The 27,500-nt window shown below is 46.0% G+C and overlaps 1 protein-coding gene across 1 annotated transcript in view; it reads right to left on the minus strand.

The window, feature by feature from the left end:
* LOC109881292 (anthrax toxin receptor 2-like) overlaps positions 1-27,500 on the minus strand; it is a 125,507-nt gene that overhangs the window by 38,423 nt on the left and 59,584 nt on the right. The window contains exons 13-15 of the mRNA XM_031829609.1: positions 25,784-25,882; positions 17,697-17,870; positions 17,326-17,406 (exon numbers count right to left, since the gene is read on the minus strand). Of these exons, the coding sequence (XP_031685469.1) occupies positions 17,326-17,406; positions 17,697-17,870; positions 25,784-25,882 (354 nt within the window). The remainder of the gene's footprint in view (positions 1-17,325; positions 17,407-17,696; positions 17,871-25,783; positions 25,883-27,500) is intronic.

The following is a 27,500-nucleotide window of genomic DNA, read 5'->3' on the forward strand; positions in this document are numbered from 1 at the left end:
AAGAGAGAGGGAGGGAGGGAAAGAGAGAGGGAGGGAGGGAGAAGAGAGGGAGGGAGGGAGAAGAGGGAGGGAGGGAGAAGAAAGAGGGAGGGAGAAGAAAGAGGGAGGGAGGGAGAAGAGAGAGGGAGGGAGGGAGAAGAGAGAGGGAGGGAGGGAGAAGAGAGAGGGAGGGAGAAGAGAGAGAGGTATTTCCAAACCATGTGGACCCCCAGACTGTGCTAGACAACAACAAAAAAACATGTGCTCTGAAAACACAAAAACATCATTCAACGTATAAGAATATTAAAATCATAAACTATGTAATGGATTGGATTGAAGAAAATAAAGCTCTAATCCGGACAATGAAAATGACTTGGAAAAGAAGCTGGAATCTGCAAAAGCAGATAAAATATATTAAAATATATTAAAATGGTCCTGAGCTGATATCCACATCTGATAAACAGCTTATTTTCCTGAATTTAATTTGTATTGTACACCATGTTTGACTTTTCCACAATACAATTAACTAGACAGATTTAGTTCCTGCTAAACATTTTTATTTATTCTCATAAAATCATGAGGGTTTTATTAAGAAAAAAAATGTTTGGGAGAAATCTAATGACTCAAGAAATGTAATTAATAATTATGGACCTCATCTTTGTCAATAATCTCTCTCTCTCTCTCCCTCTCTCCCTCTCTCTCTCTCTCCCTCTCCCTCTCTCTCTCTCTCCCCTCTCAGTCCATCATTTTGTCTCCGGTTATTTTCTCTCTCCCACCTTTGTACTTCTTCCTTCAACCTCCCACCACCACCTGACCACCCCCCCACAACCACCACCTCACCAGCACCCCACAACCACCACCTCACCACCCCCCCACCTCATCCCCCCACAACCACCACCCCACAACCACCACCTCACCACCCCCCACGTCATCCCCCCACAACCACCACCTCACCAGCACCCCACAACCACCACCCCACAACCACCACCTGACCACCTCACAACCACCACCTCACCACCCCACAACCACCACCTGACCACCCCACAACCACCACCTCACCACCCCACAACCACCACCTCATCCCCCCACAACCACCACCTCCCCAGCACCCCACAACCACCACCTCACCACCCCACAACCACCACCTCACCACCACCACCTGCCCAACCCACCACCACCACCTGACCACCCCACAACCACCACCACCTGCCCAACCCACAACCACCACCTGACCAACCCACAACCACCACCTGACCAACCCACAACCACCACCCCACCACCACCACCTGACCAACCCACAACCACCACCCCACCACCACCACCTGACCACCCCACCACCACCACCTGACCACCCCACCACCACCTGACCACCCCACAACCACCACCTCACCCCCCCACAACCACCACCTCACCACCCCACAACCACCACCTCACCACCCCACAACCACCACCTGACCCCCCCACAACCACCACCTCACCACCCCACAACCACCACCTCACCCCCCACCACCACCTCACCCCCCCACCACCACCTCACCCCCCCCACCACCTGACCACCCCACAACCACCACCTCAACCCCCCACCACCTGACCACCCCACAACCACCACCTCACCCCCCCACCACCTGACCACCCCACAACCACCACCTCACCCCCCCACCACCACCTCACCCCCCCACCACCTGACCACCCCACAACCACCACCTCACCCCCCCACCACCTGACCACCCCACAACCACCACCTCACCCCCCCCCCACCACCTGACCACCCCACACCCACCACCTCACCCCCCACCACCTGACCACCCCACAACCACCACCTCACCCCCCACCACCTGACCACCCCACAACCACCACCCTATCAACTCCCGAGATTAGGCTGGTGTAACCGATGTGAAATGGCTAGCTAGTTAGCGGGGTGCGCGCTAATAGCGTTTCAAACGTCACTCGCTCTGAGACTTTGGAGTAGTTATTCCCCTTGCTCTGCATGGGTAACGCTGCTTCGAGGGTGGCTGTTGTCGTTGTGTTCCTGGTTCGAGCCCAGGTAGGAGCGAGGAGAGGGACGGAAGCTATACTGTTACACTGCCAATACTAAAGTGCCTATAAGAACATCCACTAGTCAAAGGTTAATGAAATACAAATGGTATAGAGAGAAATAGTCCTATAATTCCTATAATAACTACAACCTAAAACTTCTTACCTGGGAATATTGAAGACTCATGTTAAAAGGAACCACCAGTTTTCATATGTTCTCATGTTCTGAGCAAGGAACTGAAACGTTAGCTTTCTTACATGGCACATATTGAACTTTTATTTCTCCAACACTTTGTTTTTGCATTATTTAAACAAAATTGAACATGTTTCATTATTTATTTGAGGCTAAATTGATTTTATTGATGTATTATATTAAGTTAAAATAAGTGTTCATTCAGTATTGTTGTAATTGTCATTATTACAAATACATTTTAAAAATCGGCCAAGTAAATCGGTATCAGCCTTTTTTTTGGTCTTCAAATAATCGGTATCGGCGTTGAAAAATCATAATCGGTCGACATCAAGTTTAAATGGATGTTCTGTGGAATGACAGAACTGAAAACAACTAACAACAACTGAGAACAACAACTAACAACAATTGAAAATAACTGACAACAACTGACAACACCTGGCGACAACTAACAACAACTGAAAATAACCGACAACAACAATGGAGAACAACTGACAACAACTGACAACAACTAACAACAACTGAGAACAACTGACAAGAACTAACAACAACTGAGAACAACTGACAAGAACTAACAACAACTGAGAACAACTGACAACAACTAACAACAACTGAGAACAACTGACAACAACTGAGAACAACTGACAAGAACTAACAACAACTGAGAACAACTGACAACAACTGACAACAACTGAGAACAACTGACAAGAACTAACAACAACTGAGAACAACTGACAACAACTGACAAGAACTAACAACAACTAACAACAACTGACAACAACTGACAAGAACTAACAACAACTAACAACAACTGAGAATCAGTTTGTCTCTGTGAATGGTTTGTCCTCTGACAAATCAACTGTAAATTTCCGTGTCCCTCAAGGTTCCATTTTAGGACCACTATTGTTTTCACTATATATTTTACCTCTTGGGGATGTCATTCGAAAACATAACGTTAACTTTCACTGCTATGCGGATGACACACAGCTGTACATTTCAATGAAACATGGTGAAGCCCCAAAATTGCCCTAGTTTAGACTACTGCAATGCTCTCCTCCTCTCCTCCTCTCCACCCGGATAAAGCACTAAATAAACTTCAGTTGGTGCTAAATACAGCTGCTAGAATCCTGACTAGAACCAAAACAATGTGATCATATTACTCCAGTGCCTCTCTACACTGGCTTCCTGTTAAGGCAATGGCTGATTTCAAGGTTTTACTGCTAACCTACAAAGCATTACATGGGCTTGCTCCTACCTATCTCTCTGATTTGGTCCTGCCGTACATACCTACACGTACGCTACGGTCACAAGACGCAGGCCTCCTAATTGTCCCTAGAATTTCTAAGCAAACAGCTGGAGGCAGGGCTTTCTCCCATAGAGCTCCATTTTTATGGAACGGTCTGCCTACCCATGTCAGAGACGCAAACTCGGTCTCAACCTTTAAGTCTTTACTGAAGACTCATCTCTTCAGTGGGTCATATGATTGAGTGTAGTCTGGCCCAGGAGTGGGAAGGTGAACGGAAAGGCTCTGGAGCAACGAACCGCCCTTGCTGTCTCTGCCTGGCCGGTTCCCCTCTTTCCACTGGGATTCTCTCCCTCTAACCCTATTACAGGAGCTGAGTCACTGGCTTGCTGGGGCTCTCTCATGCCGTCCCTGGAAGGGGTGCGTCACCTGAGTGGGTTGATTAACTGATGTGGTCATCCTGTCTGGGTTGGCGCCCCCCCTTGGGTTGTGCCATGGCGGAGATCTTTGTGGGCTATACTCAGCCTTGTCTCAGGATGGTAGGTTGGTGGTTGAAGATATCCCTCTAGTGGTGTGGGGGCTGTGCTTTGGCAAAGTGGGTGGGGTTATATCCTTCCTGTTTGGCCCTGTCCAGGGGTGAATCGGATGGGGCCAAAGTATCTCCTGACCCCTCCTGTCTCAGCCTCCAGTATTTATGCTGCAGTAGTTTATGTGTCAAGGGGGGCTAGGGTCAGTTTGTTATATCTGGAGTACTTCTCCTGTCCTATTCGGTGTCCTGTGTGAATTTAAGGGTGCTTTCTCTAAATCTCTCTTTCTCTCTTTCTCTCGGAGGACCAGAGCCCTAGGACCATGCCCCAGGACTACCTGACATGATGACTCCTTGCTGTCCCCAGTCCACCTGGCCGTGCTGCTGCTCCAGTTTCAACTGTTCTGCCTTATTATTATTCGACCATGCTGGTCATTTATGAACATTTCAACATCTTGGTCATGTTCTGTTATAATCTCCACCCGGCACAGCCAGAAGAGGACTGGCCACCCCACATAGCCTGGTTCCTCTCTAGGTTTCTTCCTAGGTTTTGGCCTTTCTAGGGAGTTTTTCCTAGCCACCGTGCTTCTACACCTGCATTGCTTGCTGTTTGGGGTTTTAGGCTGGGTTTCTGTACACCACCGTGCTTCTACACCTGCATTGCTTGCTGTTTGGGGTTTTAGGCTGGGTTTCTGTACAGCACTTTGAGACATCAGCTGATGTACGAAGGGCTATATAAATACATTTGATTTGAGATTTGAAACAACTGACAACAACTAACAACAACTGACAACAACTAACAACAACTGACAACAACTGACAACAACTAACAACAACTAACAACAACTGACAACAACGGACAACAACCGACAACAACTAACAACAACCGACAACAACTGACAACAACTAACAACAACTAACAACAACTGACAACAACTAACAACAACTGACAACAACTAACAACAACTAACAACAACTAACAACAACTGACAACAACTAACAACAACTAACAACAACTGACAACAACTGACAACAACTGACAACAAGAACAACTAAGGGGTGACGGCCACCACTTAGTAAAGTCAAATGTGAACCAAAACAATGCTATGTTGTTCCTGACACCATGGTTTCATTCCAATTAGCCTGTTAATGACTTAATGTCATGCTCTCTGATCTGGTGGCTCGTTTCAACCTAATATTCACTGCCAAATTATTTCCAATCCTGCTGGATATTAAACTGTGTAGTTTTGATGGAACGGGACATTTTAGTGGTGTGACAACTTTCAGGCCGATAACAATGCACTATTTACAGGTGGAAACAAAGATCTGATTTGAAATATAGAACTCATGAAGGACTAAAATACCATTGAATCGATTGGAATCCATTGAATCGATTGGAATCCATTGAATCGATTGGAATCCATTGAATCGATTGGAATCCATTGCCATTCTCCATCAGTCCTGCTGAACGTGTTGGCCTTTCAGTGCCCTGTACTGACACTCCAGTCCATCAGCCAGTCTGCTACAGTGACTCACTCTGTACACAAACAAACACGGAAACAGTCAACTATGTGGCTGGCTCTCTCAAGCCTGATCCAGTCCTCTCTAGTAAGAGAGAGTCACACTACTAATCTGTGCTGCAGACAGAGTGATACACAGTGCCATACGCCTGGCCATGTCCATGACTGGGACTTCAGGGAACACCAACCCATGCCAAGCCAAGCCCAACCCAGTCAGGCTACAGTATGCCATGCTTCGTAACCCTGGTGCCACTCAGCCTGCCCTATGCCAACATAGATTACCACCCTTTCCTCCTCCCTGCCTCCCTCCCTCCCTCTTCCCCCTCCCCATCCCTCCCTTTATGCCTCCCTTACTCCATCTGATTGGCATTATTTCCTGAATGCTCCTGCTATCAGTTACTTAATTAAACAGGTCTCAGAGCAGTGTTCACAACATGACTGATGGCTGTTAAATGAAAACGGTGTCTCAGACTGGGAGACAAGGGGACACAGTTAAACAAAGGGAGGAGAAAGATACAGAGAGAGAAAGATACAGAGAGAGAGAGAGAGAGAGAGACAGAGAGAGAGAGAGAGAGAGAGAGAGAGAAAGAGAGAGACAGAGAGAAAGAGAGAGAGAGAGAGAAAGAGAGAGAGAGACAGAGAGAGAGAGAGAGAGAGAGAAAGAGAGAGAGAGACATAGAGAGAAAGAGAGAGAGAGAGAGAAAGAGAGAGACATAGAGAGAAAGAGAGAGAGAGAGAGAAAGATACAGAGAGAGAGAGAGAGAGAGGGAGAGAGAGACAGAAAGAGAGAGAGAGAGAAAGAGAGAGAGAGAGAAGAGAGAAAGAGAGAGAGAGAAAGAGAGAGAAAGATACAGAGAGAAAGAGAGAGACAGAGAGAGAGAGAGACAGAGAGAGAGAGAGAGAGAGAGACAGAGACAGAGAGAGAGAGAGAGAGAGAGAGAGAGAGAGAGAGAGAGAGAGAGAGAGGAGAGAGAGAGAGAGAGAGAGAGAGCAGGCCCAGTATTGTCTAACATGTTGTCTTGTCTGAGGTCTGTATTTCCACCTCATTACAAGCCTGCCCTAAGGAGACCGGCAGTCCGTCTGTAGCAATGCAGCTAATAAGGTATGTGTTATCACTGCCATGATTTTAATAGGCTTCAATGTATTCAGGGGGAACGCTCAAGTGACATTATACGTCTTGAACAATGGCCCTATCTATAGCTTTTAGTAGGGGAGAGATGTGCTGTAAAGCACCCTTCTAGTAGGGGAGAGGTGTGATGTAAAGCTCCCTTCTAGTAGGGGAGAGATGTGCTATAAAGTTCCCTTCTAGTAGTGGAGAGATGTGTTGTAAAGCTCCCTTCTAGTAGTGGAGAGATGTGATGTAAAGCTCCCTTCTAGTAGGGGAGAGATGTGATGTAAAGCTCCCTTCTAGTAGGGGAGAGATGTGCTATAAAGCTCCCTTCTAGTAGGGGAGAGATGTGCTGTAAAGCTCTCTTTCTGTTTCCTTCATCAAGCTCCCTTTCATTTATTTTATTTATTTGTGAGAAAAAAATTAAAACCATGAAATCAAATCCATAACATGAACTTTCAAAATGTACCTTACCTTCCCTGAGTTCAATCAAAACATGCTTTAGGCTGGTACTCAATCCACTGATATATTCAGCCACAGCACCAGCAGCATAGTAAGGCCAGCCTTCCCTCTCCCTCCCTTCATCCCTCCCTCCATCCCTCTCTTTCTCTACCTGCTGTTCCCAGTGGATCCCTAGCAGGGCTAAAACTTAGCGGCAGATGTTGGGTTGCTAACTTGGCTCTGAAGTGGCTCCCTGTCTCCCCGGTCTCCACGACAACACAGTCAAACCACATCAGATCTCTGCTCCCCTGCCCTGGGGCGAGAGCCGCACCACAGCTGTGGCCAACCCCCGCTCTACCTTTGGTGTTGCACGCCCTCGGGCGTTAAATGTGAGACCAAAAAACTAGCTGTTCGTTTTCCCCTCTCTCTCGCTCCATTCCCCTCCACCCGCTCTTTCTTTCTTTCTCTCCCCAGCCGTGGTCCTGGGGCTCTATCCCTCTGCACTATTTCTCTTTCCCACTCTCTCTTTCTCTTCGCTCTCTCTCTCCACTGTAGCAGCCTGGTTTGCGGGGCTCAGAGAAGGAGGAAGGGAGGGAGGGATAGACGGATGGAGGGAGAGAGAGGAGCGAGGGAAAGACCCTGAGGTCCCCATGCTGAACAGATGTTTGTGACAACCTGCTTCCTTACACCTGTATGAGTTTTTGTAACACTGCACTGCCGATCAGCCCGCTGAAACATTCATGACCCCGGGGGCTTGCTTTCGGTCATCAAAGACCACCGCCCCCTCCTGTCCTCCCTCTCCCCCCTGCCTGCCCTCTTCTCTACACTCCTCTTCACTGTGCTCTGTGGTGGTCCACCCTGCCTCCCTCCCCCTGGCTGCCTCCCACCAGTCTGCCTGGGACTCTCACCTGCCTCCCTCCCTCACCTTCCTCCCGCCTCTCCTCCCTCCCCTACCTGCCTGCCACCAGTTGGCCTGGGACTATCCCCTGCCTCCCCTCCCTCCCCTTCCTCCGGCCTCCCTCCCTCCCTCCCCTCCTTCCCTCCCTGCCTGGTACTCCTCAGATGTTGATCCCTTATGGTAGCACCTTGCCACAGACTTGATCAAGGACTTGAAATACAGCACCATGGTTAAGCATCCGAAAGGACACCGGGGAGGGACAGGGAGCGGATACAGTTCTGTCCATCTGTATGTCTGGTAACTCATGGCAACTCATCACCAGGATGTGGTTTGGTTAGCAACCACTTTGTTCCATTTAACTGTGAAATCAGGAAGGACAAATAACGCGTACTGGAGTTTTCTTTACACAACTGTGTGTCATTTCCTGTGTGTTAGCCACTTCATTACACAGGTTAGCTATTTCCCATGGGTGAAGAAACAACACACACACACACACACACGCACACCCACACACACACACACACGCACACAGCTGCCGTTAAATCTCATTCACTGATCGACATCATCACAAATGTTTACCAAACACAATAACATATCTTGGCGTGAAAACTCCCAGTATTATTTATCAATTCATTCTTTATTTCTTCAGGAAAGACCCATTGAGACCAGGGTCTCATTCCCATGGCTGCTCTGATCAAAGCAATACAACAACCAAACACAACGTAAAACAAACCACAACGTTGATGAACAACAGCTCAGCTACTAGGTCCTCAATCAACCCTAAACTGTCCGAGCGGCACCAGAACATTCCAATTGTAATGAGTTCTGCAAATTGTTCCAGCAGCGAGGCACATTAAAACGAACAGTGGATTTACCTAAATTGGTGGAGGTCCGAGGAACCTGAAGCGTTAATGAGGATCAGCCAACCTTTTGGTACAGGATGTAGTGATGACTATTAAAACGAACAGCGGATTTACCTAAAGACCAGTGGAAGCTCAAGAGTTCACCAAAACCCTGTGACCAGGTTTGATATGTTTTTACACATCAATAACAAAAGTTAGGTCAGTGGGAAGCTTGGGTAGTAGAGCTTTGTAAACAACAAAAGGGAATAGTGAAGTGATCTAAGGGACTAATGTGAACCAGCCTTTTGATACAGGAAGCAGTGATGAATAAGAAAAACAACACCTGTGATTAAGCAAAGGGAGCTATTGTAGACAGAATCCAAAGGTTTAAGAGTAGTGGCTGCTGCATTCTGGTAAATGGTGTCACCGTAGTCAAGAAACGGTGGGAAAGTTGACTGTACAATCTGCTTCCTGTTGTTGAGGGACACGCCAGATCCAGAGTCAAAAAATATAAAACATCAAGTGTTTGGGTCCCATGTTTCATGAGCTGAAATAATAAAAGCTTATTTATCTAGCATCCCTGTTAGTGAGCATTTCTCCTTTGCCAAGATAATCCATCCACCTGACAGGTGTGGCATATCAAGAAGCTGATTAAACAGCATGATCATTACACAGGTGCACATTGTGCAGGGGACAATAAAAGACCGCTCTAAAATGTGCAGTTTTGTCACAAAACTCAATGCTACAGATGTCTCAAGTTTTGAAGGAGTGTACAATTGGCATGCTGACTGCAGGAATGTCCACCAGAGCTGTTGCCAGAGAATTTAATATAAATTTCTCTACCATAAGCCACCTCCAACATTGTTTTAGAGAATTTGGCAGTACGTCCAACCGGCCTCAACCACAGACCATACGTAACAACGTCAGCCCAGGACCTCCACATCAGTCTTCACCTGTGGGATCATCTGAGACCAGCCACCCAGACAGCTGATGGAACAAAGAATTTCTGCATAAACCGTCTCAGGGAAGCTCATCTGCGTGTTCGTCGTTCCTCACCAGAGTCTTGACCTGACTGAAGTTCGGTGTTGTAACTGACTTTAGTGGGATGTTCACCTTCGATGGCCACTGGGACGCTGGAGAAGTGTGCTCTTCACGGATTAATCCTGGTTTCAACTGTACCGGGAAGATGGTAGACAGCGTGTATGGCGTTGTGTGGACAAGCAGTTTATTGATGTCAACGTTGTGAACAGAGTGCCCCATGGTTGCGGTGGGGTTATGGTATGAGCAGGCATAAGCTACAGACAATGAACACAATTGCATGTTATTAATGGCAATTTTAATGCATAGAGATACTGTGACGAGATCCTGAGGCCCATTGTTGTCGTGCCATTCATCCGCCTCCATCACCTCATGTTTCAGCATGATAATGCACGGCCCCATGTCGCAAGGATCTGTACACAATTCCTGGAATCTGAAAATGCCCCAGTTCTGCCATGGCCTGCAAACTCACCAGACACGTCACCCATTGAGCATGTTTGGGATGCTCTGGATTGACGTGTACGACAGTGTGTTCCAGTTCTCGCCAATATCCAGCAACTTCGCACAGCCATTGAAGAGGAGTGGGACAACATTCCACAGGCCACAATCAACAGTCTGATCAACTCTATGTGAAGGAGATGTGGCTCTGCATGAGGCATATGGTCACACCAGATACTGACTGGTTATCTGATCCACTCCATGACTTTTTGTTTAAGGTCTCTGTGACCAACAGATGCATATCTGTGTTCCCAGTCATGTGAAATCCAGAGATTAGGGCCTAATGAATGTATTTCAATTGAATGATTTCCTTCTATGAACTGTATCTCAGTAAAATGTTGAGTTTATATTGTTTATCAGTGTATGTAATAAAAAAGAGAGACAGACAGACAGACAGAGACACAGACAGAGACAGAGACACAGACAGAGACACAGACAGAGACACAGACAGAGACACAGACAGAGACACAGACAGAGACACAGACAGAGACACAGACAGACAGCGTGAGAAACAGAAAAATGTAAAGGAGAGAAACTCAGCACCTTCTAGTCTTTGGAGTACATTATGCTAAATTGTACTGTAATTGTTACTGTTACTGTCAAATGCAGCTACTACTGGTACTGTTACTGCTCATGTTACTGCTAATGTCACTGTTACTGTTGCTACTACTATTACTGTTACTGTTACTACTACTACTACTGTAACTGTTACTACTACTACTACTACTACTGTTACTGTTACTACTACTACTACTGTAACTGTTACTACTACTACTGTTACTGTTACTGTACTGTACTGTTACTGTTACTACTACTACTGTTACTGTTACTACTACTACTACTGTTACTGTTACTGTTACTACTACTGTTACTGTTACTACTACTGTTACTGTTATTACTACTACTACTGTAACTGTTACTACTACTACTACTGTAACTGTTACTACTACTGTAACTGTTACTGTTACTACTACTGTTACTGCTACTGTTACTACTGTTACTACTACTACTGTTACTGTTACTACTACTACTGTTACTACTACTACTGTTACTACTACTACTACTACTACTGTTACTACTACTACTGTAACTGTTACTACTACTACTACTGTTACTGATACTGTTACTGTTACTACTACTGTTACTGTTACTACTACTACTACTACTGTTACTACTACTACTGTAACTGTTACTACTACTACTACTGTTACTGTTACTACTACTACTGTAACTGTTACTGTTACTACTACTGTAACTGTTACTACTACTACTGTTACTACTACTACTACTACTACTGTTACTGTTACTACTAATACTTTTACTGTTACTACTACTGCTGTTACTGTTACCACTACTACTGTTACTGTTACTACTACTACTACTGTTACTGTTACTGTTACTACTACTACTACTGTTACTGTTACTACTACTACTGTTACTACTACTACTATTACTGTTACTACTACTACTACTGTTACTGTTACTACTACTACTGTAACTGTTACTACTACTACTACTGTTACTGTTACTGTTACTACTACTACTACTACTGTTACTGTTACTACTACTACTACTACTGTTACTACTACTACTGCAACTGTTACTACTACTACTACTGTTACTGTTACTACTACTACTGTAAATGTTACTGTTACTACTACTGTAACTGTTACTACTACTACTGTTACTACTACTACTACTACTGTTACTGTTACTACTACTACTACTTTTACTGTTACTACTACTGCTGTTACTGTTACCACTACTACTGTTACTGTTACTGTTACTACTACTACTACTGTTACTGTTACTGTTACTACTACTACTACTACTGTTACTGTTACTACTACTACTGTTACTGTTACTACTACTACTATTACTGTTACTACTACTACTACTGTTACTGTTACTACTACTACTATTACTGTTACTACTACTACTACTGTTACTGTTACTACTACTACTGTTACTGTTACTACTATTACTGTTACTACTACTACTACTGTTACTGTTACTACTACTGCTGTTACTGTTACCACTACTACTGTTACTGTTACTACTACTGCTGTTACTGTTACTACTACTACTATTACTGTTACTACTACTACTACTGTTACTGTTACTACTACTACTGTTACTACTACTACTATTACTATTACTTCTATGAACTGTATCTCAGTAAAATGTTGAGTTTATATTGTTTATCAGTGTATGTAATAAAAGAGAGAGACAGACAGACAGACAGAGACACAGACAGAGACACAGACAGAGACACAGACAGAGACACAGACAGACAGCGTGAGAAACAGAAAAATGTAAAGGAGAGAAACTCAGCACCTTCTAGTCTTTGGAGTACATTATGCTAAATTGTACTGTAATTGTTACTGTTACTGTCAAATGCAGCTACTACTGGTACTGTTACTGCTCATGTTACTGCTAATGTCACTGTTACTGTTGCTACTACTATTACTGTTACTGTTACTACTACTACTACTGTAACTGTTACTACTACTACTACTACTACTGTTACTGTTACTACTACTACTACTGTAACAGTTACTACTACTACTGTTACTGTTACTGTTACTACTACTGTTACTGTTACTACTACTACTGTTACTGTTACTACTACTACTACTGTTACTGTTACTGTTACTACTACTGTTACTGTTACTACTACTGTTACTGTTACTACTACTGTTACTGTTATTACTACTACTACTGTAACTGTTACTACTACTACTACTGTAACTGTTACTACTACTGTAACTGTTACTGTTACTACTACTGTTACTGCTACTGTTACTACTACTACTGTTACTACTACTACTGTTACTACTACTACTGTTACTGTTACTACTACTACTACTACTGTTACTACTACTACTGTAACTGTTACTACTACTACTACTGTTACTGATACTGTTACTGTTACTACTACTGTTACTGTTACTACTACTACTACTACTGTTACTACTACTACTGTAACTGTTACTACTACTACTACTGTTACTGTTACTGTTACTACTACTACTGTAACTGTTACTGTTACTACTACTGTAACTGTTACTACTACTACTGTTACTACTACTACTACTACTGTTACTGTTACTACTACTACTTTTACTGTTACTGTTACTACTACTACTGTTACTGTTACCACTACTACTGTTACTGTTACTGTTACTACTACTACTACTGTTACTGCTACTGTTACTACTACTACTGTTACTGTTACTGTTACTACTACTACTGTTACTGTTACTGTTACTACTACTACTACTGTTACTGTACTACTACTACTACTACTACTGTTACTGTTACTACTGTTACTGTTACTACTACTACTATTACTGTTACTGTTACTGCTACTGTTACTACTACTACTGTTACTGTTACTGTTACTACTGTTACTGTTTACTACTACTACTGTTACTGTTACTACTACTGTTACTGTTACTACTACTGTTACTACTACTACTGTTACTGTTACTACTGTTACTGTTACTACTGTTACTGTTACTGCTACTGTTACTGTTACTACTACTACTGTTACTGTTACTACTACTACTGTTACTACTACTGTTACTGTTACTACTACTACTGTTACTGTTACTACTGTAACTGTTACTACTACTACTGTTACTGCTACTGTTACTACTACTACTGCTACTGTTACTGTTACTACTACTACTGCTACTGTTACTGTTACTACTACTACTGTTACTGTTACTGTTACTACTACTGTTACTGTTACTACTACTACTGTTACTGTTACTGTTACTACTGTTACTGTTACTGTTACTACTGCAACTGTTACTACTACTGTTACTGTTACTACTACTACTGTTACTGTTACTACTACTACTGTTACTGTTACTAATGTTACTGTTACTGTTACTACTGTTACTGTTACTACTGTTACTGTTACTGTTACTACTGCTACTACTACTACTGTTACTGTTACTACTACTGTTACTGTTACTGTTACTGCTACTGTTACTGTTACTGTTACTACTACTGTTACTGTTACTACTACTACTACTACTGTTACTGTTACTACTACTGTTACTGTTACTACTACTACTGTTACTGTTACTACTACTGTTACTGTTACTGTTACTACTACTGTTACTGTTACTACTACTACTGTTATTGTTACTGTTACTACTACTGTTATTGTTACTGTTACTACTACTACTACTGTTACTGTTACTGTTACTACTACTGTTACTGTTACTGTTACTACTACTACTGTTACTGTTACTACTAATACTGTTACTACGGCTACTGTTACTGTTACTACTGCTGCTACTGTTACTACTACTGTTACTGTTACTACTACTACTACTGTTACTGTTACTACTGATGTTACTGTTACTACTACTACTGTTACTGTTACTACTACTACTGTTACTGTTACTACTACTACTACTGTTACTGTTACTACTACTGTTACTGTTACTACTACTAATGTTACTACTACTGTTACTGCTACTACTGTTACTGTTACTGTTACTACTACTAATGTTACTGTTACTGTTACTACTACTGTTACTGTTACTACTACTGTTACTGTTACTACTACTAATGTTACTACTACTGTTACTGTTACTACTACTACTGTTACTGTTACTACTACTACTGTTACTGTTACTACTACTACTACTGTTACTGTTACTACTACTGTTACTGTTACTACTACTAATGTTACTACTACTGTTACTGCTACTACTACTACTGTTACTGTTACTACTACTAATGTTACTACTACTAATGTTACTGTTACTACTACTACTACTGCTGTTACTGTTACTACTACTACTGTTACTGTTACTACTACTAATGTTACTGTTACTGTTACTACTACTACTACTAATGTTACTACTACTGTTACTGTTACTACTACTACTTTTACTGTTACTACTACTAATGTTACTACTACTAATGTTACTACTACTACTACTACTGCTGTTACTGTTACTACTACTAATGTTACTGTTACTGTTACTACTACTACTAATGTTACTACTACTGTTACTGTTACTACTACTACTTTTACTGTTACTACTACTAATGTTACTACTACTAATGTTACTACTACTACTACTACTGTTACTGTTACTGCTACTACTACTACTACTGTTACTGTTACTACTACTGTTACTGTTACTGTTACTACTACTGTTACTGTTACTACTACTGTTACTACTACTGTTACTGCGAGGGAGAGAGAGGGAGAGGAGAGAGAGAGCGGGAGATAGGGAGAGAAAGGACAGAGAGGGGGAGAGAGAGAGTGATAGAGAGGGAGAGAGGACAGAGAGGAAGAGAGAGAGAGGAGAGAGAGAGCGGGAGATAGGGAGAGAGAGAGGACAGAGAGGAAGAGAGAGAGAGCGATAGAGGAGAGGGGAGAGAGGGAAAGATCAGAGAAGTTTATAATCGGGAAGGGAAGTTTATAATCTGACATCACTCTATAAATGGTTACATTACCAATACATTATCCAGTATTAAACACAGAGGACAGGACTGAGGTAAAGACAGGAGGTATCCACAGAGGACAGGAAACTGTTGGTCAATGGGATAGGGTTTTAGGTTTCATGAGAAAGGCACTTATCAAACACGAGAGAGAGAGGAGAGACAGAGACAGATAGAGACAGAGAGAGAGAGAGAGAGAAAGAAAGAGAGAAGAGAGAGAGAGAGAGAAAGAGAGAGAGAGAGAGAGAGAGAGAGAGAGAGAGAGACAGAGAGAGAGAGAGACAGAGAGAGAGAGAGACAGAGAGAGAGAGACAGAGAGAGAGAGACAGAGAGAGAGAGAGAGAGAGACAGAGAGAGAGACAGAGAGAGAGAGACAGAGGAGAGAGAGACAGAGAGAGACAGAGAGAGAGACAGAGAGAGAGAGATAGAGACAGAGAGAGAGACAGAGAGAGAGAGAGAGAGAGAGACAGAGAGAGAGAGAGAGAGAGAGAGAGAGAAGAGAGAGAGAGAGAGAGAGAGAGAGAGAGAGAGAGAGAGAGAGATGTAGAGGTGTGGTTGATGAGAGTTCAGCAGAGTTCTCCATATAGGGTCATTCCTGTCACACATCACATGCTGCAGCTGCTGCTTACACCCATTAGGTTACAACAACACAATGCTAACAACACGTTCCTCCCTCTGAACCACACTCACAAACTAAAACAACTGACTCACACTACCCCAGCTCTATCGTACATCTAGTGCCAGTTTCACAGATTAAGCCTGTCCTGCACATTAGAGATTCAATGGACAAGGACCGGTTTCCCAGACACAGATTAAGCCTGTCCTGCACATTAGAGATTCAATGGACAAGGACCGGATTCCCAGACACAGATTAAGCCTGTCCTGCACATTAGAGATTCAATGGACAAGGACCGGATTCCCAGACACAGATTAAGCCTGTCCTGCACATTAGAGATTCAATGGACAAGGACCGGTTTCCGGGACACAGATTAAGCCTGTCCTGCACATTAGAGATTCAATGGACAAGGACCGGTTTCCCAGACACAGATTAAGCCTGTCCTGCACATTAGAGATTCAATGGACAAGGACCGGTTTCCCAGACACAGATTAAGCCTGTCCTGCACATTAGAGATTCAATGGACAAGGACCGGATTCCCAGACACAGATTAAGCCTGTCCTGCACATTAGAGATTCAATGGACAAGGACCAGATTCCCAGACACAGATTAAGTCTAAAAAAGCACTTTTTAACAGAGATGGTCCATTGTCCAGCAAAAGGTTTAACCTGTGTCTGGAAATCCACTACTTAATCTTTGGTCCTTATTCAGATCCCCATTGGCTAACGCCACGATGACAGCATTTCTTCCTGCGGTCAATAACGTAGAGCGGTTCAAGGACTGAAACTCCACAAGCCAAGATATCACTGTTACTACTGCTGATGATGGCTATGATATGATCCGTGTCCGTTTTGGATCTCGCGGTTGTGGGTTATGGGTTCGGGTTGAGCCTCAGCGGTTATTTTCTAGTGGCTTACTTTGTCCGCAGAGTTAGGTCTCATGAGGGAAACTCGGTCATACTGTCGCCGCAGTAAAGCCCACAGCGCATCCAGACGACCCTGAATACAGGAAGAAGAAAAAAGAAGGACTGTGTTTGAACATTTATTCACGGCATGTCGCTGTATTTATCAATACAACATGTGTCACGATCAGAAACAACGGAAAACTAACATACTGTCACTAACAGTTCGCTATCACAATGTCATTCATAGAATTGGTGGAAGTGAAGACAGTAGTGAAACTAAACTTCCGGAAGCCATCTCCAACTGACTCGGCCTGATCAGGCTCTGACCAAAACAAGAGAGTTAAGGGAATAGGGTGCCATTTTCAGACGTAATCTTGAACGTACCTTTATAGGGGTGTACCATTTGGACTCCTGGCGCTGGTGGTATGTAGGTTTGGGTTTGGGGGTCCGTCTGGCCATCGTGGGCTCTTCCACCTCCTCAGGAACAGACACTACAGCATTCTTAGCCTTCTCCAGCCTTGCCCCTTCCTCTGTAGAGCCCTTCTCTCCCCAACGCACCTGGAGGAGTCACATCAGACAGGGACCAGAGGTTATTTCAGGTTCCCATTCAGTCAATTCAGGAGGTGAAAATAAACATATTTAATTTTTTCATAAATAACCAGAAGAATAACCAGAAGAATAAACTGAAGAATATCCAGAATAACCTGAAAAATAACCAGAAGAATAAAACAGATTTGGTGTTGTTTTTATTGTTTTGCTTCACAGAATTCCCTCCCAGGGTGTTTTGTGAGCTCCTAGCTTCCTACCTGAATAAACAGGTGTGGTGTTGTTTTTATTGTTCTCCCACAGTGCCTCTTTTTCTGCTTCACCCTAAGCTTCCTGTTTTAATTAAATGCATCACAGCTGTTGCCGGGTAAATCCACCGGTACGGCAGAAGAGAGGTGAGTGTTTAATTAGCGACACGCTCTTCAAGCTGTAGGTTAAGCCTCTACAATACAGAACAGATTTTCATGATCACCATCCACCTGGGAAACACCCACCTCCCTACAGACATACAGGACATACTGTCTATCTATCCTGATGAATAAAACACACCTGCATGGAGGGAAACACACACACACACACTGTTGCCTGTAAACCTAAGGCGACATGGGATATCCCTCACGAAAGATAAACTATCTACCCTGATGAAGGAAAGATTCCCTGTACATTCCATCACTGCAGGTTGTGATGTCAGAGTCAACACGCAGCCATTACAGGAAGAGAGAAAATGACACCTCTCCCCCACCTCTACCCCGATCCACAGAACCTCTACCCCGATCCACAGAACCTCTCCCCCACCTCTACCCCGATCCACAGAACCTCTCCCCCACCTCTACCCCGATCCACAGAACCTCTACCCCGATCCACAGAACCTCTCCCCCACCTCTACCCCGATCCACAGAACCTCTCCCCCACCTCTACCCCGATCCACAGAACCTCTCCCCCATCTCTACCCCGATCCACAGAACCTCTCCCCCACCTCTACCCCGATCCGCAGAACCTCTACCCCGATCCGCAGAACCTCTACCCCGATCCACAGAACCTCTACCCCGATCCACAGAACCTCTACCCCGATCCACAGAACCTCTACCCCGATCCACAGAACCTCTACCCCGATCCACAGAACCTCTCCCCCACCTCTACCCCGATCCACAGAACCTCTACCCCGATCCACAGAACCTCTACCCCGATCTGCAGAACCTCTACCCCGATCCGCAGAACCTCTACCCCGATCCGCAGAACCTCTACCCCGATCCACAGAACCTCTACCCCGATCCACAGAACCTCTCCCCCACCTCTACCCCGATCCACAGAACCTCTCCCCCACCTCTACCCCGATCCACAGAACATCTCCCCCACCTCTACCCCGATCCACAGAACCTCTACCCCGATCCGCAGAACCTCTACCCCGATCCGCAGAACCTCTACCCCGATCCGCAGAACCTCTACCCCGATCCGCAGAACCTCTACCCCGATCCGCAGAACCTCTACCCCGATCCACAGAACCTCTACCCCGATCCACAGAACCTCTACCCCGATCCACAGAACCTCTCCCCCACCTCTACCCCGATCCACAGAATCTCAACCCCGATCCACAGAACCTCTACCCCGATCCGCAGAACCTCTACCCCGATCCGCAGAACCTCTACCCCGACCCGCAGAACCTCTACCCCGACCCGCAGAACCTCTACCCCGATCCGCAGAACCTCTACCCCGATCCGCAGAACCTCTACCCCGATCCGCAGAACCTCTACCCCGATCCGCAGAACCTCTACCCCGATCCGCAGAACGTCTACCCCGATCCGCAGAACCTCTACCCCGATCCGCAGAACCTCTACCCCCGATTCGCAGAACCTCTACCCCGATCCGCAGAACCTCTACCCCGATCCACAGAACCTCTACCCCGATCCACAGAACCTCTACCCCGATCCACAGAACCTCTACCCCGATCCACAGAACCTCTACCCCGATCCACAGAACCTCTTCCCTGATCCACAGAAATCTTCCCTGATCCACAAAACCTCTATCCCGATCCACAAAACCTCTACCCAGATCCACAAAACCCCTACCCCAATCTACAAAACCTCTTCCCTGATCCACAGTACCTCTACCCCAATCCACAAAACCTCAACCCCAATCTACACAGCTCTTCCCTGATCTACAGAACCTCTACCCTGATCCACAAACCCTCTACCCCGACCCCTAGGAGACATATGAACAGATGAAGAGAGGGGTTTGGTGGATAGGAGACATATGAACAGATGAAGAGAGGGGTTGGAGGATAGGAGACGTATGAACAGATGGAGAGGGTTGGTGGATAGGAGACGTATGAACAGATGAAGAGAGGGGTTGGTGGATAGGAGACGTATGAACAGATGAAGAGAGGGGTTGGTGGGTAGGAGACGTATGAGCAGATGAAGAGAGGGGTTGGTGGATAGGAGACGTATGAGCAGATGAAGAGAGGGGTTGGTGGATAGGAGACGTATGAACAGATGAAGAGAGGGGTTGGTGGGTAGGAGACGTATGAGCAGATGAAGAGAGGGGTTGGAGGATAGGAGACGTATGAACAGATGAAGAGAGGGGTTGGTGGATAGGAGACGTATGAACAGATGAAGAGAGGGGTTGGAGGGTAGGAGACGTATGAGCAGATGAAGAGAGGGGTTGGAGGATAGGAGACGTATGAACAGATGAAGAGAGGGGTTGGTGGATAGGAGACGTATGAACAGATGAAGAGAGGGGTTGGTGGATAGGAGACGTATGAGCAGATGAAGAGAGGGGTTGGTGGATAGGAGACGTATGAACAGATGAAGAGAGGGGTTGGTGGATAGGAGACGTATGAACAGATGAAGAGAGGGGTTGGTGGATAGGAGATGTATGAACAGATGAAGAGAGGGGTTGGAGGATAGGAGACGTATGAACAGATGAAGAGAGGGGTTGGTGGATAGGAGACGTATGAACAGATGAAGAGAGGGGTTGGTGGATAGGAGACGTATGAACAGATGAAGAGAGGGGTTGGTGGATAGGAGACGTATGAACAGATGAAGAGAGGGGTTGGTGGATAGGAGAAGTATGAACAGATGAAGAGAGGGGTTGGAGGATAGGAGATGTATGAACAGATGAAGAGAGGGGTTTGGTGGATAGGAGACATTTGAACAGATGAAGAGAGGGGTTTGGTGGATAGGAGAAGTATGAACAGATGAAGAGAGGGGTTGGAGGATAGGAGATGTATGAACAGATGAAGAGAGGGGTTGGAGGATAGGAGATGTATGAGCAGATGAAGAGAGGGGTTTGGTGGATAGGAGACATTTGAACAGTTGAAGAGAGGGGTTGGTGGATAGGACACAGATGAAATGCTCTGAGCAAAGCTCCAACACTCTTGGGAAAAAGTTGAAGGGATGATTGCTTCCCCCCAAAGGCCCTCGGAAATCCTTAGGGTAGGGGATAGGGGGTAGGGGGTAGGGGATAGGGGATAGGGGGTAGGGGATAGGGGGTAGGGGATAGGGTGTAGGGTTGGGTAGGGGGTAGGGTTGGGTAGGGGATAGGGGGTAGGGGATAGGGTGTAGGGTTGGGTAGGGGATAGAGGGTAGGGGGTAGGGGATAGGGGGTAGGGTGTAGGGTTGGGTAGGGGATAGGGGGTAGGGTTGGGAAGGGGATAGGGGGTAGGGTTGGGTAGGGGATAGGGGGTAGGGGATTGGGGATAGGGGGTAGGGGACAGGGGTAGGGGATAGGGGGTAGGGTTGGGTAGGGGATAGGGTGTAGGGTTGGGTAGGGGATAGGGGGTGGGGTTGGGTAGGGGATAAGGGGTAGGGGATACGGGGTAGGGGATAGGGGGTAGGGGATAGGGGGTAGGGTTGGGAAGGGGATAGGGGTAGTGTTGGGTAGGGGATAGGGGGTAGGGTTGGGTAGGGGATAGGGGGTGGGGTTGGGTAGGGGATAAGGGGTAGGGGATACGGGGTAGGGGGTAGGGTTGGGTAGGGGATAGGGTTGGGTAGGGGATAGGGGGTGGGGTTGGGTAGGGGATAGGGGGTAGGGTTGGGTAGGGGATAAGGGGTAGGGGATACGGGATACGGGGTAGGGGATAGTGGGTAGGGTTGGGTAGGGGGTAGGGGTAGGGTTGGGTAGGGGATAGGGGGTAGGGTTGGGTAGGGGATAGGGGGTAGGGTTGGGTAGGGGATAAGGGGTAGGGGATACGGGGTAGGGGATAGGGGGTAGGGTTGGGTAGGGGATAGGGGGTAGGGTTGGGAAGGGGATAGGGTTGGGTAGGGGATAGGGGTAGGGTTGGGTAGGAATTAGGGGGTAGGGTTGGGTAGGGGATAGGGGGTAGGGTTGGGTAGGGGATAGGGGATAGGGGGTAGGGTTGGGTAGGGGATAGGGGATAGGGTTGGGTAGGGGATAGGGGGTAGGGTTGGGTAGGGGATAGGGGGTAGGGTGGGGTAGGGGATAGGGGATAGGTGGTAGGGGATAGGGGGTAGGGTTGGGTAGGGGATAGGGGGTAGGGTTGGGTAGGGGATAGGGTGTAGGGTGTAGGGTTGGGTAGGGGATAGGGGGTAGGGGTAGGGTATAGGGTTGGGTAGGGGATAGGGGTAGGGGGTAGGGTATAGGGTTGGGTAGGGGATAGGGGGTAGGGTTGGGTAGGGGATAGGGGTAGGGAATAGGGGATAAGGGGTAGGGTTGGGTAGGGGATAGGGTTGGGTGGGGGTAGGGTTGGGTAGGGGATAGGGGTAGGGGACAGGGGGTAGGGGATAAGGGATAGGGTTGGGTAGGGGATAGGGGGTAGGGTTGGGTATGGGATAAGGGGTAGGGTTGGGGTAGGGGATAGGGGGTAGGGGATAGGGGGGTAGGGTTGGGTAGGGGATAGGGTTGGGTAGGGGATAAGGGGTAGGGTTGGGTAGGGGATAGGGGGTAGGGGATAGGGGGTAGGGTTGGGGATAGGGTGTAGGGTTGGGTAGGGGATAGGGTGTAGGGGGTAGGGTTGGGTAGGGGATAGGGGGTAGGGTTGGTAGGGGATAGGGTGTAGGGGGTAGGGGGTAGGGGATAGGGTTGGGTAGGGGATAAGACGTAGGGTTGGGTAGTGGATAGGAGGTAGGGGATAGGGGGTAGGGTTGGGTAGGGGATAGGTGTAGGGTTGGGTAGGGGATAGGGTGTAGGGGATAGGGGGTAGGGAATAGGGGGTGGGGTTGGGTAGGGGATAGGGTGTAGGGTTGGGTAGGGGATAGGGTGTAGGGGATAGGGGGTAGGGGATAGGGGGTAGGGTTGGGTAGGGGATAGGGTATAGGGGGTAGGGGATAGGGTGTAGGGTTGGGTAGGGGATAGGGGGTAGGGTTGGGTAGGGGATAGGGTGTAGGGGGGTAGGGGTGGTGAAGCAAAGGATTTAAACATGTTAGCTTTAAAGTTTCAACTACGTCTATTCCCATTGGAGAAAAGCAAGCAGGCGAGGTATGTCGAGGATGAATGAGGGATGCAGGGAGGGAGGGATGGAGGCAGGGAGGGAGGGATGGAGGCAGGGAGGGATGGAGGCAAGGAGAGAGGGAAACAGTGGGCCTGAACAAAGGCCAGAGTTGGAAGGGAGGAGCGAGATGGAGAGATGGAGAGGTACATCAAGCCGACAGCAGCGCTCAACCCTTTATCCTGGATCCATCCATCCTGTGACTTAAGACAACCAGGCTGAGAGGAGAGAGAGGAGGAGGGATGGCAGCACCTGTTATGTCAGACTCATACCACACCCACACACACACACACATACACACACGGTCCCAGAACACTCGCTTTAAGCCCTTGATATCACTGGCCGGCCCGGGCAGAGCTACAGTACAGCGAGGGGTTTGAGTTTTGTTGTCATCTGGAACGTGTAACAAAAGACGTCCAGGCTGTTCCGTTCTGGGCGCGTTGCCTAGGTGACATTTCAGCACCAGATGACAACAGACCCACTGTGTCCGTGGTGATTCACACTCTGGGAACTAGTTCTGAGTGATGGGCATTACCGTAAACATGAACCAGCCAAGGCATAGATAAAACTACACTACTGTTCAGTAATGTTGTTGAGGGTAGTCAACTGACTGACTTTACGTTACACTACTGTTTATGTTGTTGAGGGTAGTCAACTGACTGACTTTACATTACACTACTGTTTATGTTGTTGAGGGTAGTCAACTGACTGACTTTACATTACACTACTGTTTATGTGTTGAGGGTAGTCAACTGACAGACTTTTCATTACACTACTGTTCAGTAATGTTGTTGAGGGTAGTCAACTGACTGACTTTACATTACACTACTGTTTAGTAATGTTGTTGAGGGTAGTCAACTGACTGGCTTTACATTACACTACTGTTTAGTAATGTTGGAGGGAAGTCAACTGACTGACTTTACATTACACTACTGTTTAGTAATGTTGTTGAGGGTAGTCAACTGACTGACTTTACATTACACTACTGTTTAGTAATGTTGTTGAGGGTAGTCAACTGACTGGCTTTACATTACACTACTGTTTAGTAATGTTGTTGGAGGGAAGTCAACTGACTGACTTTACATTACACTACTGTTTAGTAATGTTGTTGAGGGTAGTCAACTGACTGACTTTACATTACACTACTGTTTAGTAATGTTGTTAAGGGTAGTCAACTGACTGATTTTACATTACACTACTGTTTAGTAATGTTGTTGAGGGTAGTTAACTGACTGACTTGACATTACACTACTGTTTAGTAATGTTGTTGAGGGTAGTCAACTGACTGACTTTACATTACACAACTGTTTAGTAATGTTGTTGGAGGGAAGTCAACTGACTGACTTTACATTACACTACTGTTTAGTAATGTTGTTGAGGGTAGTCAACTGACTGACTTTACATTACACTACTGTTTAGTAATGTTGTTGGAGGGAAGTCAACTGACTGACTTTACATTACACTACTGTTTAGTAATTTTGTTGAGGGTAGTCAACTGACTGACTTTACATTACACTACTGTTTAGTAATGTTGTTGAGGGTAGTCAACTGACTGACTTTACATTACACTACTGTTTAGTAATGTTGTTGGAGGGAAGTCAACTGACTGACTTTACATTACACTACTGTTTAGTAATTTTGTTGAGGGTAGTCAACTGACTGACTTTACATTACACTACTGTTTAGTAATGTTGTTGGAGGGAAGTCAACTGACTGACTTTACATTACACTACTGTTTAGTAATGTTGTTGAGGGTAGTCAACTGACTGACTTTACATTACACTACTGTTTAGTAATGTTGTTGAGGGTAGTCAACTGACTGACTTTACATTACACTACTGTTCAGTAATGGTGTTGAGGGTAGTCAACTGACTGACTTTACATTACACTACTGTTTAGTAATGTTGTTGAGGGTAGTCAACTGACTGACTTTACATTACACTACTGTTCAGTAATGTTGTTGAGGGTAGTCAACTGACTGACTTTACATTACACTACTGTTTAGTAATGTTGTTGGAGGGAAGTCAACTGACAGACTTTACATTACACTACTGTTCAGTAATGTTGTTGAGGGTAGTCAACTGACTGACTTTACATTACACTACTGTTCAGTAATGTTGTTGAGGGTAGTCAACTGCAGCAAAAAAAGAGTGATGCACATTTGATAGAGCAGAGATGGCCGAATTAAAACTATATGATTTCCATCGATTTCATCGTTCCTCTGAATCTCCATTAAAAATACACTTGTATCCAGCAGCAGGCCGTCCGTGTCAGAGAAACCAACCCGCGAAGTTTAAAGATAAAACAACCAGACATAATATACAGACTACAACATGTGTAGTGAATGTTACGAGTCTCTCACTGTCCTCCGAACTGTGTCACTCGCAAGATGGGATGCTAGTAAAAGGCTCACACACACACAGCTAACCAGCTAGTAATTCCACATTGGCTACATGACCAGCATAGTGTTTAGAGTGTAAACCTCCATGCGTTTGATCCCTCCTGCCCCTCTCCCTCCGTAGTACGAGGCGTCGACAGTCGCCCACTTCTTCTTGGGCAGGTGGTCGTCCTCCTCCGGCTCCTATGGGGATAACACACACGTCACGAATGTCGGTGCACAAAGTCACACACACACACACACACACACACACACATATACAAAAACACACAGATTTACACATATGAAAGCATGTGAACAGAATGACGCTGAAAACTTGGACTTAGAAGTCAATGTTGTAAATCTGGGTGCTGTAATGCTGGTGCTGTAATGCTGGGTGCTGTAATGCTGGGTGCTGTAATGCTGGGTGTTGTAATGCTGGGTGCTGTAATGCTTGGTGCTATAATGCTTGGTGCTGTAATGCTTGGTGCTATAATGCTTGGTGCTGTAATGCTTGGTGTTGTAATGCTGGTGTTGTAATGCTGGGTGCTGTAATGCTGGGTGCTGTAATGCTGGGTGTTGTAATGCTGGGTGCTGTAATGCTGGGTGCTGTAATGCTGGGTGCTGTAATGCTGGGTGCTGTAATGCTGGGTGCTGTAATGCTGGGTGCTGTAATGCTGGGTGCTGTAATGCTGGGTGCTGTAATGCTAGGTGTTGTAATGCTGGGTGCTGTAATGCTGGGTGCTGTAATGCTGGGTGCTGTAATGCTAGGTGTTGTAATGCTGGGTGCTGTAATGCTTGGTGCTGTAATGCTTGGTGCTGTAATGCTGGGTGCTGTAATGCTGGGTGCTGTAATGCTGGGTGCTGTAATGCTTGGTGCTGTAATGCTGGGTGCTGTAATGCTGGGTGCTGTAATGCTGGGTGCTGTAATGCTGGGTGCTGTAATGCTGGGTGCTATAATGCTTGGTGCTGTAATGCTTGGTGTTGTAATGCTTGTGTTGTAATGCTGGGTGCTGTAATGCTGGGTGCTGTAATGCTGGGTGCTGTAATGCTTGGTGTTGTAATGCTGGGTGTTGTAATGCTTGGTGTAATGCTGGGTGCTGTAATGCTGGGTGCTGTAATGCTTGGTGTTGTAATGCTGGGTGCTGTAATGCTGGGTGCTGTAATGCTTGGTGTTGTAATGCTGGGTGCTGTAATGCTTGGTGTTGTAATGCTGGGTGTTGTAATGCTTGGTGTAATGCTGGGTGCTGTAATGCTGGGTGTTGTAATGCTGGGTGTTGTAATGCTGGGTGCTGTAATGCTGGGTGCTGTAATGCTGGGTGTTGTAATGCTGGGTGCTGTAATGCTGGGTGCTGTAATGCTGGGTGTTGTAATGCTGGGTGCTGTAATGCTGGGTGCTGTAATGCTGGGTGCTGTAATGCTTGGTGCTGTAATGCTTGGTGCTGTAATGCTAGGTGCTGTAATGCTTGGTGCTGTAATGCTTGGTGCTGTAATGCTGGGTGCTGTAATGCTGGGTGCTGTAATGCTGGGTGCTATAATGCTTGGTGCTGTAATGCTGGGTGCTGTAATGCTGGTGCTGTAATGCTGGGTGCTGTAATGCTGGGTGCTGTAATGCTTGGTGCTGTAATGCTTGGTGTTGTAATGCTGGGTGCTGTAATGCTGGGTGCTGTAATGCTTGGTGTTGTAATGCTGGGTGCTGTAATGCTTGGTGTTGTAATGCTGGGTGTTGTAATGCTTGGTGTAATGCTGGGTGCTGTAATGCTGGGTGTTGTAATGCTGGGTGCTGTAATGCTGGGTGTTGTAATGCTGGGTGTTGTAATGC

Source organism: Oncorhynchus kisutch, linkage group LG8, assembly GCF_002021735.2.
Source record: "Oncorhynchus kisutch isolate 150728-3 linkage group LG8, Okis_V2, whole genome shotgun sequence".
NCBI lineage: Eukaryota > Metazoa > Chordata > Actinopteri > Salmoniformes > Salmonidae > Oncorhynchus > Oncorhynchus kisutch.